The following is a 15,391-nucleotide window of genomic DNA, read 5'->3' on the forward strand; positions in this document are numbered from 1 at the left end:
ATTCCTGTGCTGTACGGGGGCTGCTCTGCCTGTAGCAGCAGCCTCACCCCCAGCATGGGGCTCACTTTAAAAATGAAGAAAAAAAGAATGAAAGAAAAGCTACTTTTCTCTGTTCTGCTTTGAAGGGAAAAAGGATTACCAAGGCTAAATAAGCCATCTGAGTACTTAGCTAGCAAGCCTAAATAGCACCCTGATAGGAAGTTCTGGCAGAGAGCTAATTAAATTAACTCTCTTTGATTTATTAACAAGCAGAGCAACATATCACAGAGGATTGTCCCATGAAATGAATGTGCTTTCTGACTCCCTTAGCTGCCTCAGTGCAGTCACCTCCCAGAAAACCCGGTTACAGGGACTCAAGTTTAATGAGACTCAATGGCCTGAGAAGGACCCCTGCCCACCAGCAGAGATACGCACTGGTAATAATACCTAAAAGCATGTTTATTTTCGTTGCACTTCCCTAATTCCTTTTTAATGCCTAAGACTATCTAATGGCTAATTCATAATTTCCTGCTCACCGATACACAGATGAATGACAAGCAAAAGCCTTCTGCAAGTTTAATTGTTCTGTTGATTTAAAAGCCACTTCTCCCTCAGTGCAAGTTTCTCTGTGTGTGTGTGCTCTCATGCATCACGTATTTCATTATTTTTAGAAGCATGCTCTGTGCCTTTTTATGCTCCCATAGTTCCAGCATCCAGTAATTACCATGTTTTGTGTCCAACAGACCTGATCCACCAGCAAGTGTAAATCAGGAAAACATTGCTGTCTCTAAATGGAGTTATTCCAAGTTGCACCAGACCTGAGACCTGACGTCTCCTATTTTCAATGGGGAAAATGTTATTTGTGCGCCGGGACTCCTGTGAAGTAGCAGGATATAAAATTCAGAAAACTTCAGAGCGGTGAAAATCCAAATTGAAGACTGTGAATGCACAGACAAGAATCTATTTATGTAGCAAGCTCTACTTCTGCTTAACCCCTGCAAGGAACTGTAACTCTCTTTGCATATTTGATTTTTCTCCCTCAGTAAAACACAGTCTGCTTAACCTATTTTTGCTACTTTCCAGCAGTTTCACTGGAGGGATTCTTGCTTACGCCTTACATGTAGCTTTGCTATCTGAGCACTCCTTTGTTAAATTAAGGCAATTAATAAATGGAGATGTTAAGCAATCAATTTTGCCTGAATATCTCCACAGCCTTACGTATGACTGGCTGTAATCACAAGATAAATGCAATGTGCTGATGTATGGTAATGTTCAATAATACATTCTACACCAGGCTCAATTCATCAGGGAGTTTCTGGAGGGGAGGCATTTGTTATTGGCTGTCTCCAGACCTCAAGGATAACATTCCTGTCCTTTCCATTGGCCACCCCGCTGCTGCAAGCCTCTTCCCGTCTTATTTTGATGATGAATATGAAGGCATGCTAAGCTGTGCCGGAGAGTAGCTCTCGCCGACTACACTCCCACCCCGGGCTCAAGGACTCCAGAGCTCCCCGGCTGCTTCCCCTGCCCACTGCCAGCAGCAGCAGCAGCAGCAGCAGCAGCAGCAACAGCACCAGCAGCAGCAGCAGCAGCAGCAGCAGCAACGCCAAAAGTTGTGATGCTTTTCTTCACCCAGTGCTTTGGGGCTGTGTTAGATCTTATTCACCTGCGGTTTCAGCACTACAAGGCAAAGAGGGTTTTCTCAGCTGCCGGGCAACTTGTCTGTGTCGTCAACCCAACACACAGCCTCAAGGTGAGTTAAAAATATTTTTTTCTCTTTCAACATCTCCTCGTCTTCCCCACCGCCGCCACCCGTGATTCTCCACAGGGAATGAAATTACGCTCTGGCAGCAAGGGGAGAGGGCTGTTAACACATTGCAGCCCTGGCAGAGAGGATGTTTGCATTGTGTGAAAGCACGATTCCCTTTGGAGCAAAGGAGAAGCAACCCACTGCTCCCAGCGATCGTGGGAAGTCACGGCTCTCCCTCCCCAAAGTTTCCTCATCCTTTTCACCCACATAATGAGCATGCATGTTGCAAGCGTTTAGTAAAAATGATGGGAAAAGTTAGTTGGATGAATTAACATCCCTTTCTAGTAGAAGGATGCTGTGTGGTCTCCCAGGCTGACACCCCAGCACAGAGGGATGCTGCCAGGCAGTGGGGAACAGGAAGAGGGGGGTGGCAGTAGAGGGATCTCCTCTGCTGCCGTTTTCTCTTTCAGGGGAAAACCGGCTGTTTCTGTCTCCTGGGGGGAGTCGAAGGCATTCCTCTGGCGCTGAAACTGTCCTTAAGCTGTTTGCAAGGTGAATCTATTTTAGGGGGGAGAATACACTTGTTTTAATGCAAAACTATTTATAGTTCCCATAAAAACATTTCTTTTACTTGCACAGTTCTGAATTTTCACTGACAAAGTGTGAACAGCATCTGCTATACCAGAGCCTTCACGTTTGTAGTAGAGAAGGAGCAGCAGGGGGAGAAAGCAATCAGGAGGCTTTAATTACTTTGTGGCACTAGTGAATGACCAACTTTAATGAAGTGGCTTCTGTTTTGTGAGAAGTCCTTGCTGGCCTGACTTGTGAGGTAGCTCCGCTATCCCGGTGCAAGCTTAGAAATTAATTTAATTCAGAACAACTTATTTTTGGCTCTGCAAGGGTCCCTGTGAGGTACTTGGAGGGTTGCAGGAAGCATCTTTCCTGAGCTCCTGGTCCCTGGGACGCCCTTTGATGGGGTAAATCCCTCTTCAGAACAGCATCACCTCACAAAAAAAAGGGCATGCTTCCCACAGTCATCTTTCCTGTCTCAGGGTGTGCTTAGGCAGGAGGAGATGGCTTCTAGCAGGGTGCCGGCTCCGGGAGGATTTTCCCGCAAGGCTGTGCTCTGAGCACTGCCGGCTGGGGCAGGCACTCCCAGGGGATGAAGCGCCTGGGTGCAGGCTCACCTCTCCGGGCACCACGCTCCGCACAAGATAATTTAAAAACACATAGCACCGTCATTATCTGAGAGAGTCTGGTTGTCAGAATGGGTAAAAGAAATAGCTGCATTCCTAAGTGCACGGGGAGATTTTGTAAGTGAATTCTTCTGTGCTCAACCCTTTTATGTGAGTGTTTCCCACTACTTTAATCTATAATTTTCATTATTTGAAAAAAAAAAAAGAAGTGAGCAGAAAAAAGTCTGTCAACACACAACAGGTCCCAACACAATTCCAGTGCCAGTGGAACTGTCTGATAAGGTCCCATAAGCACACAGGGGGATGGCTATTGCTCCACTGTTAACTAAGACTAGATCCAAGTTTACCATTTCAGGTCATGCTGAGTTGTGGGTTTGCTACTGCAGGAGCTGCAACTGTGTTAAACACACAGGGAATATCATTTTGCTAAAATTCCCCATATCCAAACTCTTCTCTGCTCATACTAAAAGCCCAGCAGAAAGACAAACAATCTCTGCCTTGGCAGCCTTTGAATGTAGGCACAGGAAGCAAAACTGCCTTGGAAACAAACAGGACCCTCTAGGAAAAGGTCTGGTGTGTCAGTGAAGCCCCAGCAAGAATTATCTTGTCCTGGGTGGGAATCGCTCCCCTGATAAGGCTTCACTGGGAACCCAATGGCACAGGTGTCTGCAAAGGAGCCTGCTGAGACACCATTCAGATGAACAAGCTGATGACAAACCCTCTGCTCTGATAAACCCCTCTGACTGTAGAGCGAAACGTGCTGTGTGAGTGCTCCTAGGATACCCACATCAATGTGGTGGGCTTTAGCTCTGATGTGGTCCCCAGGTGTTCAGCTTCCCTCCAGTTGCGTAAGAAACACATCACTACTTTGTGGCAGCATCCAGAGGAACTGTGGGGATCAGGTCCCTTTGTGCCCAGCCTGACACAAACAGTTGTTCACCCATAGAAGCCTGTGGGCCAGCTGGAGCCTGCTGGCTCCAGGCCAGCAAGGCATCTTGTCCAAAACCTGGAGTTTGGCTCTGCAAGGGTCCCTGTGAGGTACTTGGAGGGTTGCAGGAAGCATCTTTCCTGAGCTCCTGGTCCCTGGGACGCCCTTTGATGGGGTAAATCCCTCTTCAGAGCAGCATCACCTCACAACAAAAAGGGCATGCTTCCCACAGTCATCTTTCCTGTCTCAGGGTGTGCTTAGGCAGGAGGAGATGGCTTCTAGCAGGGTGCCGGCTCCGGGAGGATTTTCCCGCAAGGCTGTGCTCTGAGCACTGCCGGCTGTCAAGCCAGGTGAACCTGCTTCTCAGGGTGCCCATTTCTCCCCCAGAGATGCACAGGGAGGAGGCTGTTGTTGCTCTAAAAGGCATCTAAGAGACCATGAAATGTGAAAGGGCCTAACTTATTCCTTTGTGATGGTTAACAGTATTATGACTACTTTGATGTTTCTTAGTCTATTATTTCTAGCTGGGTCTTTTCAACTGTAACATTTTGTTGACAGCCCCCAAATCTATCTTAACAATTGACAAGTGGAGTGAAAACTGTTTTAAAGTTTGCAGTCGATGAATAAAAACCTGCTAGGAAACAAGGGCTGGGATCAATGTCATTTCTCTCCCTTTTCTATAAGGTTTAATGTTTGTGCTTACTCCAAAATTGTAAGCCCCTTGCAAAGAGATTACTTTATTCTGTATCTCCACAGTGCTGGTGCAATGGGACTCCTGGCTGATTGGTGCAAATGATAAGTGACAGGCATCACACTCTGGTGTGATTATGCATGTTGACATCCTTCACACGGGTCAGGTCTTCAATCAGTGCCAATGCACATAACTTCATTAAAGTCAATTGCTGCAGGACCTCCATTTTCACTCCTTCCACCCAAGGGAGTGCTCAGGGATGGTAGTGGGATTCACCCACACAGGAGGATCCGTGGCTGGTTATCATGTATGTGTCTCAGAGATGTGGCATCACAGAAAGCACTCAGTGAGCAGCAGAGGACAGGGGAGACCTGGTACCCTTCAGGGAAGGTTGCACCAGCTTCTGCAGTCACAGACCCACAGCCAGACCAAGGGGGCACTCCTGTAAAGTTATGCCAGAACGCTGTTATCATCATCACACCCTGGACCTCTGACAATGACCAGAGCCCATCACTGACCTCTTCTTTTAGGAGAGATCCAGAGGTTGGTAGAGAAGAACACACTTAGAGAAACCCATGTATTTCTTCCCACTGAAAGGGTCATTAATTGGGAAGGCTGATGAACATTTCAGTGTTTCTTAAAGGGCAAGATGGTAAAAGTGTCAGCACAGACACCTCTATTGATCTGCTGCTATTTTCCCTGCACTTGACAGGCTGACATGGGTGATTCTAAGAGGGAAAGACAATTTTCCAACTGTCCCCCTCTGTTTTGTTGGTTTGGCAGGAGTATGAATGGGAGGGGGTGTTTGTTTCGGAGCCTTTGTCCTTCTTGTCGCTTTCTGCTCTTTGTCCTCCTACAAAGCTTTCCCAGACATAGCAGCACCTCACAGTACAGTGCTATGCTGGGATCAAAATTCACTTGCCAAGCAGAGAAAACCACTTACTTACCACACTTGTATAGGTCACCTTTGTCCTCAATCACATTATATCCATTAGTTTATAGCCTGTCTTCTTTCAAGCATGTGGTCAACCTGACATCTTCCCTTGGAGAGGCACAGCCAGGCAACAGAGCTCTCTAGCCAAGTGGCTGCTCCCTCCAAAGCCATACTGATTAAAGGGGCAACACTTATTCTGCTGGCTGCAGGTCCCAGCATGCAGGGAAAATTTAGAGGTCCTCCATTTGCATGGAAGAAATGGACAGGGTTTTCTGATCCTGCAGAGGTGAGGCTCAGTGAATTCCTGTACATTTGTCCCCTGTCAATAACAATTCTGCCCAGAACTGCAAACTGGAGAGCAAGTGAAATTGGGGGGGTAACCTCACTCCTTAGCATCAGTCACTGTCCCAATAGCCAGCCTCACATGGCTGGAACAGCAGTGCAACCACATTCCAGACAGGTGCTGATGCTTCAAGAGATACTGCATATGGCTGGGTAAAACAGATCTTCTTCATTCAAGGAGTTACTAGATTTTTACACAAAATTTTTAACTCTTTGGGGAGTGTGAAAACTGTTAATTTAAATAATAAAAAGTGTGTTTACAATATTCTTGTAAAAAGCACCAATCTCCACCTCTGTTTTTTTGATTTACAAAAAAAATAATATTCAAACAAGGTCATAAATAGCTCTACCTTATATTCTAAAAGGGTTGTAACACCGTTTATGGGTCCAAGCTGTCTTTCAGCTAGTTTTTAAAGCAACAAGCAAATAGGCTCTGACCTAGGGAAGGGGTTGGAATCCTCTTATAACAGTTTGGCTCTGCACCCAGTGGCAGCCAAATAGCATTGTAATCCACTTTATCCCCAGGAGGATTAAAGTGCTAGGGTGCATTACACCCCCATGAGCTCTATTTATTTGGTGCAAGGGAGGAGAGCGACTCTGAAACCTGCTGCTAACAACCTCCAGATGCCACTGTCTCAGCCCAGACAACCTCAAGTCTCCCATGCAGGGCTGTGATTTGGAGACAAAGTGGCATTTGGCCCCAATGTCCAGCAGGATTGTGACAGCTGCGGTGACAGGATCTGCACAATGCTCTGCTACCTGCGAACCCCGGCTCCAGGCAAGGTGCCTGTTTCCCACCCCAGCTATGTATGGGCTAGGGTTGTGTGAGCACTGGGAACCTCAGATTTTAAATCCTATTATAGGGATGTGGATAGCAGTAGGCAGGGCTTCATCACCCCTCCTTCAGCCCCGCGTCTGTTTGAAGGGACTCCAGTTGACCCAGGAGCCTCGGTCTGTCCTGAGATGTGATTTCGAGGGTGCTCTGCAGAGCGGAGGCACAGCACGCTCAGGCAGCTCTCTCCGGGGGGGCTCTCCATTCTCTGCTGCTTCCTGACCTCAGGAACCCCTCTCTCCAGCAAGCCATTAGCCTCAAGCCTGCAGATCCATTCACCTGCACGACCGTGGGCTATGGCAAAGGGCAGCACGGGCTTCACCGCAAGCACTCTGCAAAGCGGGACAGCTCCCAGCTTCTCCGCGGTCTCACAGAGTAACAACCACGGCGTCTCCTTGGGAGAGGGAGGGAAAGAGCCCACACCGCAGAAGTTTCCGTGTTGATAGGCTGGGTTTCCTTCTCCTCACCCCCCAGCCCACACCCATTGCGGAAAGTTAATTACCATTGTTAACTGGTCCTGGGTGTTACGCTCCAGCTCTGGAGGTGGGACAGAGTAGGCAAGCGCTGAGCCCTTTCCTACCCACACTTGATTTTGGGAGTGAATTTGAGGCAATAGCACAAGGGGTAATGGTTTTAAATTGAAGGAGGGTCGATTTAAATTAGATATAATGAAAAAAGGTTTTTTTATGATAAGGGTGGTGAAACACTGGCAGTTTTCCCAGAGAGGTGGTTGATGCCCTGTAGCTGGAAACATTCAAGGTCAGGTTGGACAGAGCTCTGAGCAGCCTGATCTGTTGAAGATGTCCCTACTCATCACGGTGGGGCTGAAGTAGACGGCCTTTACATGGTCCCTTCCAACTCAAACTACTCTAGGATTCTCTGATTCTATATTAAATCTGAACTGGTTGCAGGACATTTGAAGTCAGATGTTATCAATGGAAAACAGTGCTGTTATTTTAATATTAGAGAAACATCTCTCTCCTTGACAGGGCGCTTGACAACAGGGTGAGGAGTAGCCATCAGACGCTGCCACATACTACTTTGTAATCCACCCACTCTGATACGGCTCAGTATATCAGGAATTTCTCAGTGCAGCCTTTGGGGTTAGACATAATAGCCCAGGTAACTCTCTCAGGAGAAATACTGTCCCAAAGGAATTGCTGTGACTAACACGGAGGGTGCAGAGGAAAAAGGGATGTTCTATTACAGGGCTTGATTACATGAAATCAGTGACAAGGTCTGCTCAGTCTGCTTCCCATCAGATCAAAGTCACACTGAATATGGTCCTGCAAGTCCCAGGTGCCAAAATGTCCTCAGTCAGGTTCCCAGACACCATGAATTTTGCCTCAAAGTCAGAATTTACAGAGAGTATAATTTTTTGTTTAACCATTAAAATTCTCACCTGGCAGCAAAGAACTCCCAGCATACATAGCTGGGTGACATTTAAAAGCTTCACCTTTTTTCTCAGAAACAATCTGAGGTTCTTAAGTAATGCAAGAAATTGAGTTTAAAGGTAGCACATGGGATCCCAAGAGCTCTGGTAAAATGAGCGAGAGGAGCTGCTGTGTCTGTTCCCTGCCTTCCTGGGACTTTGATGCTTCCTACACTGTTTAAAAGCCCATAATTCTTGTTCTGCCTGGCTCAGAGCTGAGACTTTGTGTCTCTTTTGGCAGCACCAAAGTCTGGCCCTCACAACAGGAAATTGGCCTCCCACAACTGAGTGCATAAAAGAGAAGAACTGAATCCTGCAATAATTTCACAGGGTGGCAGTGGGGGGAAGATAGTCTTTATGCAGCTTTACTGGGAACTGAGTGAGGAAGTGAGGAGCAAGGGAGAACACAGCCATGCCCTCCTGGCTCCATGGGGTTGGAGTGTCGGGGCCTGCTGTTCCCCTGGCACGGTGACCATGGGAGCAATGACCATGATGGGTTGCCCTTGGCATGTCTTGTGGCATTGGCACTGGCACACGTGGCATGGCACAGAATGGTACAGAGCCATGGGTGTTAGGCAGCACATGAGCCACCAAAAAGGAGGGAATTCCTTTGGAGAGCTGAAACAAGGTTTAGGCAATCCGTCAGGCCTGCTTTTGCTGTGATTTTTGCAGCAGAACTGAGCAGAGTTGAGCCACTTCAGTTTCTGATGGACCATGGGGAAGTCCCTTGGGTCTAGCTGAACACGACACCAACTTCCCAGCCTGCCTCTTTATGCCTGTGATGTATTTGGGGAAAAAAAAGCACGAATGTTCAGTCATTAAACACCTTATCTGACTGCATTCTTTTTCTTTCTTTCCATAACTTGCCTCTTTTTGTTAAATATCTTTTCTTTTCTGCTTTTGCTCTTTTTCATGCTTCCCATTCCCTGCTGTACCCAAGTCTTAAAGCAAAAATTCTCCTCATCTGTTGTTCAAAAACCTAATTTGTGGCTTTTCTTGCTCCTGCTGAATGGAAAGCATCACTAACTTCACTGCAACTTTGGATGTCTTATTTTCCTCCAAGCTGTTTCAGAAGAAATGAAGAAATCACAATCATTCAGTCCTTGATGCCACAAATTTCACTACTGACAGATGAAATTTCCCTGTAACATGATCAGGGGCAAGACCAGGAGGGCTACACAAAACAGTAAGACATTGTGTCCCAAGCCATGGATGCAGCTGGCAAGGAAGCCAAGGGCTTTACATGCCTGCAAAACTTAATTGCCATCCTGCACTGGACTGGAGCCCGAGCAAACAGGTCCAGCTGAAGGAGCCACAGCCCTTGTTGTCCACTCAGCATAGTGAGACTTGGAAATGATCCCATCAGCTCTCTAAAGAGAGTATCTTCCCTCTGCTTTGGTGTGGCAAAGCAAACCCACTTTCACCAGGGATTGAAGCTGGCAGTTTTGTGTGTGCACCACCAAAGTAGACACACGTCCCTTCTGCTTCCACACTGCAAGGGCAAGCAGCCGGGCAGGGCAGTGGCTCAGCTGTTTTTCAGAGCCTCACACAAAGCTCTTACCCCTTTGGATTATTGAGGGCTGTGCTGAATGGAAAAATTCCCCTTGTGCATGGAGACTTCCTGAAAATTGCTCTGGGTGACCTGCTGCTAACAACCACCTGCTATGCTCCTGCTCAGCTCTCCCACTGCATTCTCCAAAGAGGGAAGAGCATCTTGGCACTGCCAGTAAATTTCCTGACACATGTGCAGTGTACAATTTGAAGTACTTTTATTTATTTAGAAGCATTTCTGAGCATCTTATATAACATTAATGGATTTATCTTTAGTTCTCCTCTTTCATCTCAGCAGTACCATGAAAGCATCACTGAAGGAGAACAGCAGGGACCTCTGAGTATTTTGTATGTTTATTTTGGTGGGTTTTTTTTAAAAGACAGAAATGTTTGAAACAACTTTGGGAAGAAATTACCCACCTACTTCCATACTAGATGCAGTGCTTTTGGTTCTAGTCTTTTCTTCCAGAGCAACTTCATTCCGAACTGATCCAAACTGAAACCCTTTTTCACTTCTAGGTTGGCCTCCTCAGTAAAAAAAAAACAAACAAACAAAAAAAAAACACCAAAAACAAACAAAAAAAAAACCCAACCAAAAAACCCCCAAAACGAACAAACAAACAAAAAAACAACCCACACCTTCATTTGAACAGCTTTAGTATTTCACACATGGAAATATTAGGGTTCAGAGTAGCTGATGAAGTGCCCATAAGCTCCTAGTAAATGCATAGCTGAGAAGAGATACAGGTCCTTGTGAATGTTTTAAACACGAGATCACAGACTCTTTCACATCAAATGCCAGCTGAAACGTAAAGAGAAACAGAGAAATGGAGCATAAATAAGATAGAAAAATATTAAATTGGTAACGTCTCCTTGTGCAGAACACAAATGCTATAGATGAGCAAGGAGGCGGACGCTACAGAGCAGAAAACCACATCAGCAGAGGATGAAAATGTTCTTCCACTCCTGGGAACCGCCATGTGGAAAATAAGCAAAGTAATAGGCGTAAAAATGGAGTAAATGACCACCACAGAGGGATTACATAGGGCAGCTGGGGTAAGGGCATGGTCACGGTCACCTTCAGGCTTTGTGAAAATGAGAGGCTGAAATGGGAACAGCAGAATGGTGGCAAGTGGGGTGATCATGGCAGTACCCCAGCCTCAGCAGGAGCACTCAGGGACTCAGTGTCAAGCACGTGCACAGATGGAAAATATGGATGTTTTACAGGATCAGACACTTACTCAGACGTACATATTCTGAAAATTTTCAAACTTGATCCAGCGAAGGACCATATAAAAAACCTGCTGGAGTTCAGCAGACTTACCCACCTCTTTTGAAGGGTGCAGGGCAGACTGAAGACATCCTCCTCCTCAGTAGGGATGTCTGAGTGCTGCATTGCAATGCCTGCCCAGCTGAGGACACCCAGCTGCACATAGGGATGTGCTGTCTATGCTGGTTGGACTCCCCTGTATGAAAAGGCACACCACAGGCCAGGGGAGTACAGGGAAGTCCGGGGTTTACTTGTAAAAGGAGGGCGGTACTGTGAGTTCCCTGCTTTTTCTGCCTGAGAGCTGAGGTTCTCTCTGTGGTGCAACATCCTCAGGAGTCTAGGATTAGCGAGATTCTTCTCTCTCAAAGAAAGACTGTTTTTCTTGCCACCAACAATCAAGGAGGCTGGAAGACTAGCTTGGGAAGGGTATGTCATTTTTATCTAGCTGAAGTTAAATTAAATGGATCCCACTGATACCCTACATTTCCTTTGGCTCATACAAAAGGAAAACCAAGCAGGATAGTTGATCCTTCAGGCAAATCCAGAAGTTTGGGTGCTTTAACATAAATATTATGTTCACTGTTTAGCACAGGTTCAGGTAACGCAGCTTTCTTTCCACTCCAGAAAAGAAAGCTTTTAGAGAGGCTTCAGGTATAGCAAAAAGGAAAAAAAAAAAAGAAAAAAAGAAAGAAAAAAAAAAAAAAAAAAAAAAAAAAAAAAAAGGTCTGGCAGCATAACTGCATGCTGAGAGCTTTCAATTTACTTCTACTAGAAAGAACTTGTCACCAGGAAAAAGTAGAGAATTACGTTCTGGACTAGTTTACAACAGAGAATTTCAGGCAAAGTGAGTGAATAAAGCATGGATTTCATTACCTTTGCCAGGTAAGAGGGACAAAGGGCATCTAGCTGGTAGATAAGCTGAACATGAGCCAGCAATGTACCCTTGGAGCAAAGACCAGCCTCATCCTGAGCTGTGTTAGCAGGACTGTAAACCAGCTGCAGTGTAGTTTCTGAGATCACATCCAGAACTGCCCAGAAATCCTTTTCCCACCTGAATTGTTCTGACCCTGCAATACTCTATAAAAACAGAACTTGGTGTGAAAAAGGAGGTGCAGCAGTATAAGGGTGCTGAGAGCAATCTTTGAACATTTGCCTCAACAATGACCAACTCAAAGTCATATCAGGAAAATGTATCTGAAAAGAACAAAGAAGGCAGACAGAAAGTCATATGGGATGCACTTGGGAATCCAAGGTTCAGCACAGGAGACTGGCACCAGTGAAAGAGCATGGAGCTTTGCCAGTTACACAAATATCTGGTAATTTAAACTCATCAGAAATGCAAATCCTCGTGGTGGTCCAAAGCCCAGAGACATCACCAGCTAATTAAATCAGTCTGGACTGGAAAGGAGGTCACTGTGGCAGATGTGGGATGGCAAAAGAGAGTAAGACATACTCCAAAATATGCTTTGGGACCATCACCCTTATTTGTTATTACAAGCAATACTAAATAAATTCTGACAATGAGAAGACAGATTGCTCAACATCTACCAGAAAAGACTTTGCATCATGGCACAAGTGTAAACATGTTCGTAAAGAGAGCTGAGTGGAGAAAATAATGTGGAGCGAATCACACAGAGAAAATATTCCATTTGGACAAATCTTCCTCTCATTCTCCTTATGGGATGGCTTCCAGCAGAAAAAAAATTTCCTGGACTTATTCAATTAACTGCTTCATGATTACTTCCCCCCTATGGCAGAATCCCTGATGCTTCAGACCTGCTTTTGGATGTGCAAGCTGTGTTAATTCACCGTGCAAAGAGGCACAAAGCAGTGAGGTTACTTAGGTAGTGTCATTTCTGTTCCCTGCCTGGATTCTGAGTCTGCTCACAGGCTCAATGGAGTCTGTTTCTGTTTGTCTTTGACCACTGAAAGCCAGAGGTGTAGCACTGATTTTGGTGACCTAGGATGAGATAGCATCACTAGAGATGAGGAAATGCGGACATCCCCAGCCTTTTTAGGGTGGCTCATGTTTTGCAGTATGGAAGTCTGTGGGTGACTTGTGTTTTATTGAGGGGCTTTGTTGGACTAAAATACTGCCATTTCCCATTACTTTGTTGGTTCCTTAAAAGCTATCATAGCCCTGGTGCAGTGTCAGCAGAGGGAGAAACAAAGCTTGGTCTTCAGGCTACCCTCAACTAATTTCACAGGCTTTTCACAGGCTGTTATTTTATTAAAATAGTTTGCATTTTTATGTCAGACTAGAGAGACAGCTGAAATACAGCTACATGTTCTTCTTTGCTGCCTTGGCAGTGGCTGTGTTGATCCTGGAGTCAGGAATATCCTAGACCACCATAGCAAGCTTCACCATAAGGCATCTGAAAGGAGCCCAACACACAGGTCCTTCAAAATTGTTTTGTTTCAGGTTTGTTGGCTTGGGATATACGTTCACATCTTATTTTCTCTCCTCACATTCTAACGAAATAGTTGTGATGTGGTCAGGGTATTGTCTGGCTCGTTCAGTTTCCTCTCTGTCATCATTCTGGCAAAAGCTTTTTGGGGATGCCTTTACGTTTGTTGAGCCAAGCAGTGTCCCATGTAAATATTTCCCTCAAGACATCAACTCAGGCCTAGACTTCTCATTATTTGTGCTTCAGGGAGTGGCTGAAAACACAAGTTTTTACAGCTACACGCCAGCCTCAGCTGAGTGCAAACTCAACACAGCAATGCAGCAGGAGCACATTCCTTACAAATAGGTACGTGTCTATCTGCAGACCATTCATGGCTATACCCAGGTCAAGACTTAAATTGTGTCAGGAAAACCAATGCAAATGCTTGCAGTAATTCACCGTCCCTTCTTCTGGCTCCCCCCATACAGCCAAACTGGAACCCTTTGTCCAATAACTGTTCCTTCCTGGAATCTCTAGAGTCTAAATCACATGGGAAATGATACAACTTTGAAAGAAAATGAAACTTTTACTGAGTTTTTTCTGCCATAGAAAATATTTCAAAAAAGAGACTCAAAAATATTAAGGTCGCAAATGGTTGCACAAACAAAACCACTGATTTGTAAATAACTGATTATAAAGACTGAATTTTGTTTCAGGCTGTTGGTAAAAGATGAAGGCACTATCAGAAAACAGATCTGAAAGCAGCTTAATCTCCAGAAGCTTCACAAGGCAACTGGAGAAAATTTATACTTGCAGCTAAACATGAGCTTACTGGTGAGGTATCTCTCAATAATTTTTAAGCTTTTAATGATTTTTTAATAATAAACCAGTGATTAGAAAAGAACATTCCAGTTCACAGATAAATCCAGGCTGTGTCTGGATATTTTTGTTATTTGCTGCTTTAACTAAAACAACTTCAATTTGCCAGCGGCCAATGAACAGCCTGTAGCAAGAGAACTCAGTCTGATGAAGCAGATGTTGGGAAAGGGAAAACCTTTTCATTACTCACTCATAGAGAAAATCTGCCAAAAGCAGCCTTTCAGCATTTTTTGTAATAGTAACTTTTGCTTCTCGGCTTGTAGAAGAAACTTGCAGTTCAAGTAGCTTCCAAGTTATTTTTTGTGGAAAAAGACCTTGAGGCTCTCTACAGGCAAGTCACACAGTCACACAGAGGGTTGCAGCCCCCTTCAGTCCTGGGTGACCCATAATTACGGCTCAGGTGCTCCAGGGAGATCTGTGTCACCTGGTACTTTCAAATAGCTGAGTGTTAAAAGTTGAGCAAAAATCTACCCTTCTGCAGCCAAGAAGTCCTATAACTTAGGTCTGGTTTTTGTGGGTTATGTGTTTCCCTGGTGGGGAATAACCCTACATCTTGGTGTGTATCACCAAGATTTTCCCAAGACCCATCCATCTGTTCCTGAGTTCATGGGCAAAATCAGCCTGAGCTTCCTTGAGAGCCGTCAGGCATGACTGACCAGTCTGAGCCCAGGTTATAGGAAACAGTGACAGAGAGTCTGCTGTGCTGCTTTCCTCTGAACCCAAAACTGCCTTTCCCCTCCGTGTATAAACAGCCTTTGGGCACACCAACAGCCCTGGCAGGCTGTCTGTCTCCTGCCCCTCTAGGTCTTGGAGCTGGGGTGCAAGAATAGATGGAGCAGGGATGCAGCAGAGACTGGATATGAGCCAGGCTGAGCCTAAAGAGATGCATCAGGCGGGTGCTGTGCCTGAACTAATAAGCCCTGCAGGAGACAGGATCTGTTCAACACAGCATTCTGCCAAGGCCTTGTGGAATATCTGCCTCCAAACCTGATGGGCCTATCCATGTGCTGCAGCCCTCCATCGTGCTGCTGGAGCTGCAGGAGCCACCATTCTCTGCAGGAATCTGTGTCTTTGGTTTGTCTCTCCGTAAATTAGTGAGGGGCAATATTCCCTGACATCAGTTAAGTGGTTTGGGGCGGAGGCCAAAATAGTTCAATCACCTGTTTAGGTTAACCTTCTGTGTGTGTGCAAAGGGCCCATCTGCAAAACTGATGCTTTTG

At 45.6% G+C, this 15,391-nt stretch overlaps 1 protein-coding gene across 1 annotated transcript in view; it reads left to right on the top strand.

Annotated features, from left to right (window-relative positions):
• The first annotated feature begins 1,591 nt into the window (after nt 1-1,591).
• SIAH3 (siah E3 ubiquitin protein ligase family member 3) overlaps nt 1,592-15,391 on the top strand; it is a 39,565-nt gene continuing 25,765 nt past the window's right edge. The window contains exon 1 of the mRNA XM_066176190.1: nt 1,592-1,732. Within this exon, the coding sequence (XP_066032287.1) occupies nt 1,598-1,732 (135 nt within the window). The 5' untranslated portion in view covers nt 1,592-1,597. The remainder of the gene's footprint in view (nt 1,733-15,391) is intronic.

Source organism: Chamaea fasciata, unplaced genomic scaffold (genome assembly GCF_029207755.1).
Source record: "Chamaea fasciata isolate MVZ Bird 193981 ecotype frontalis unplaced genomic scaffold, bChaFas1.0.hap1 SCAF_2, whole genome shotgun sequence".
Taxonomy (NCBI): domain Eukaryota; kingdom Metazoa; phylum Chordata; class Aves; order Passeriformes; family Sylviidae; genus Chamaea; species Chamaea fasciata.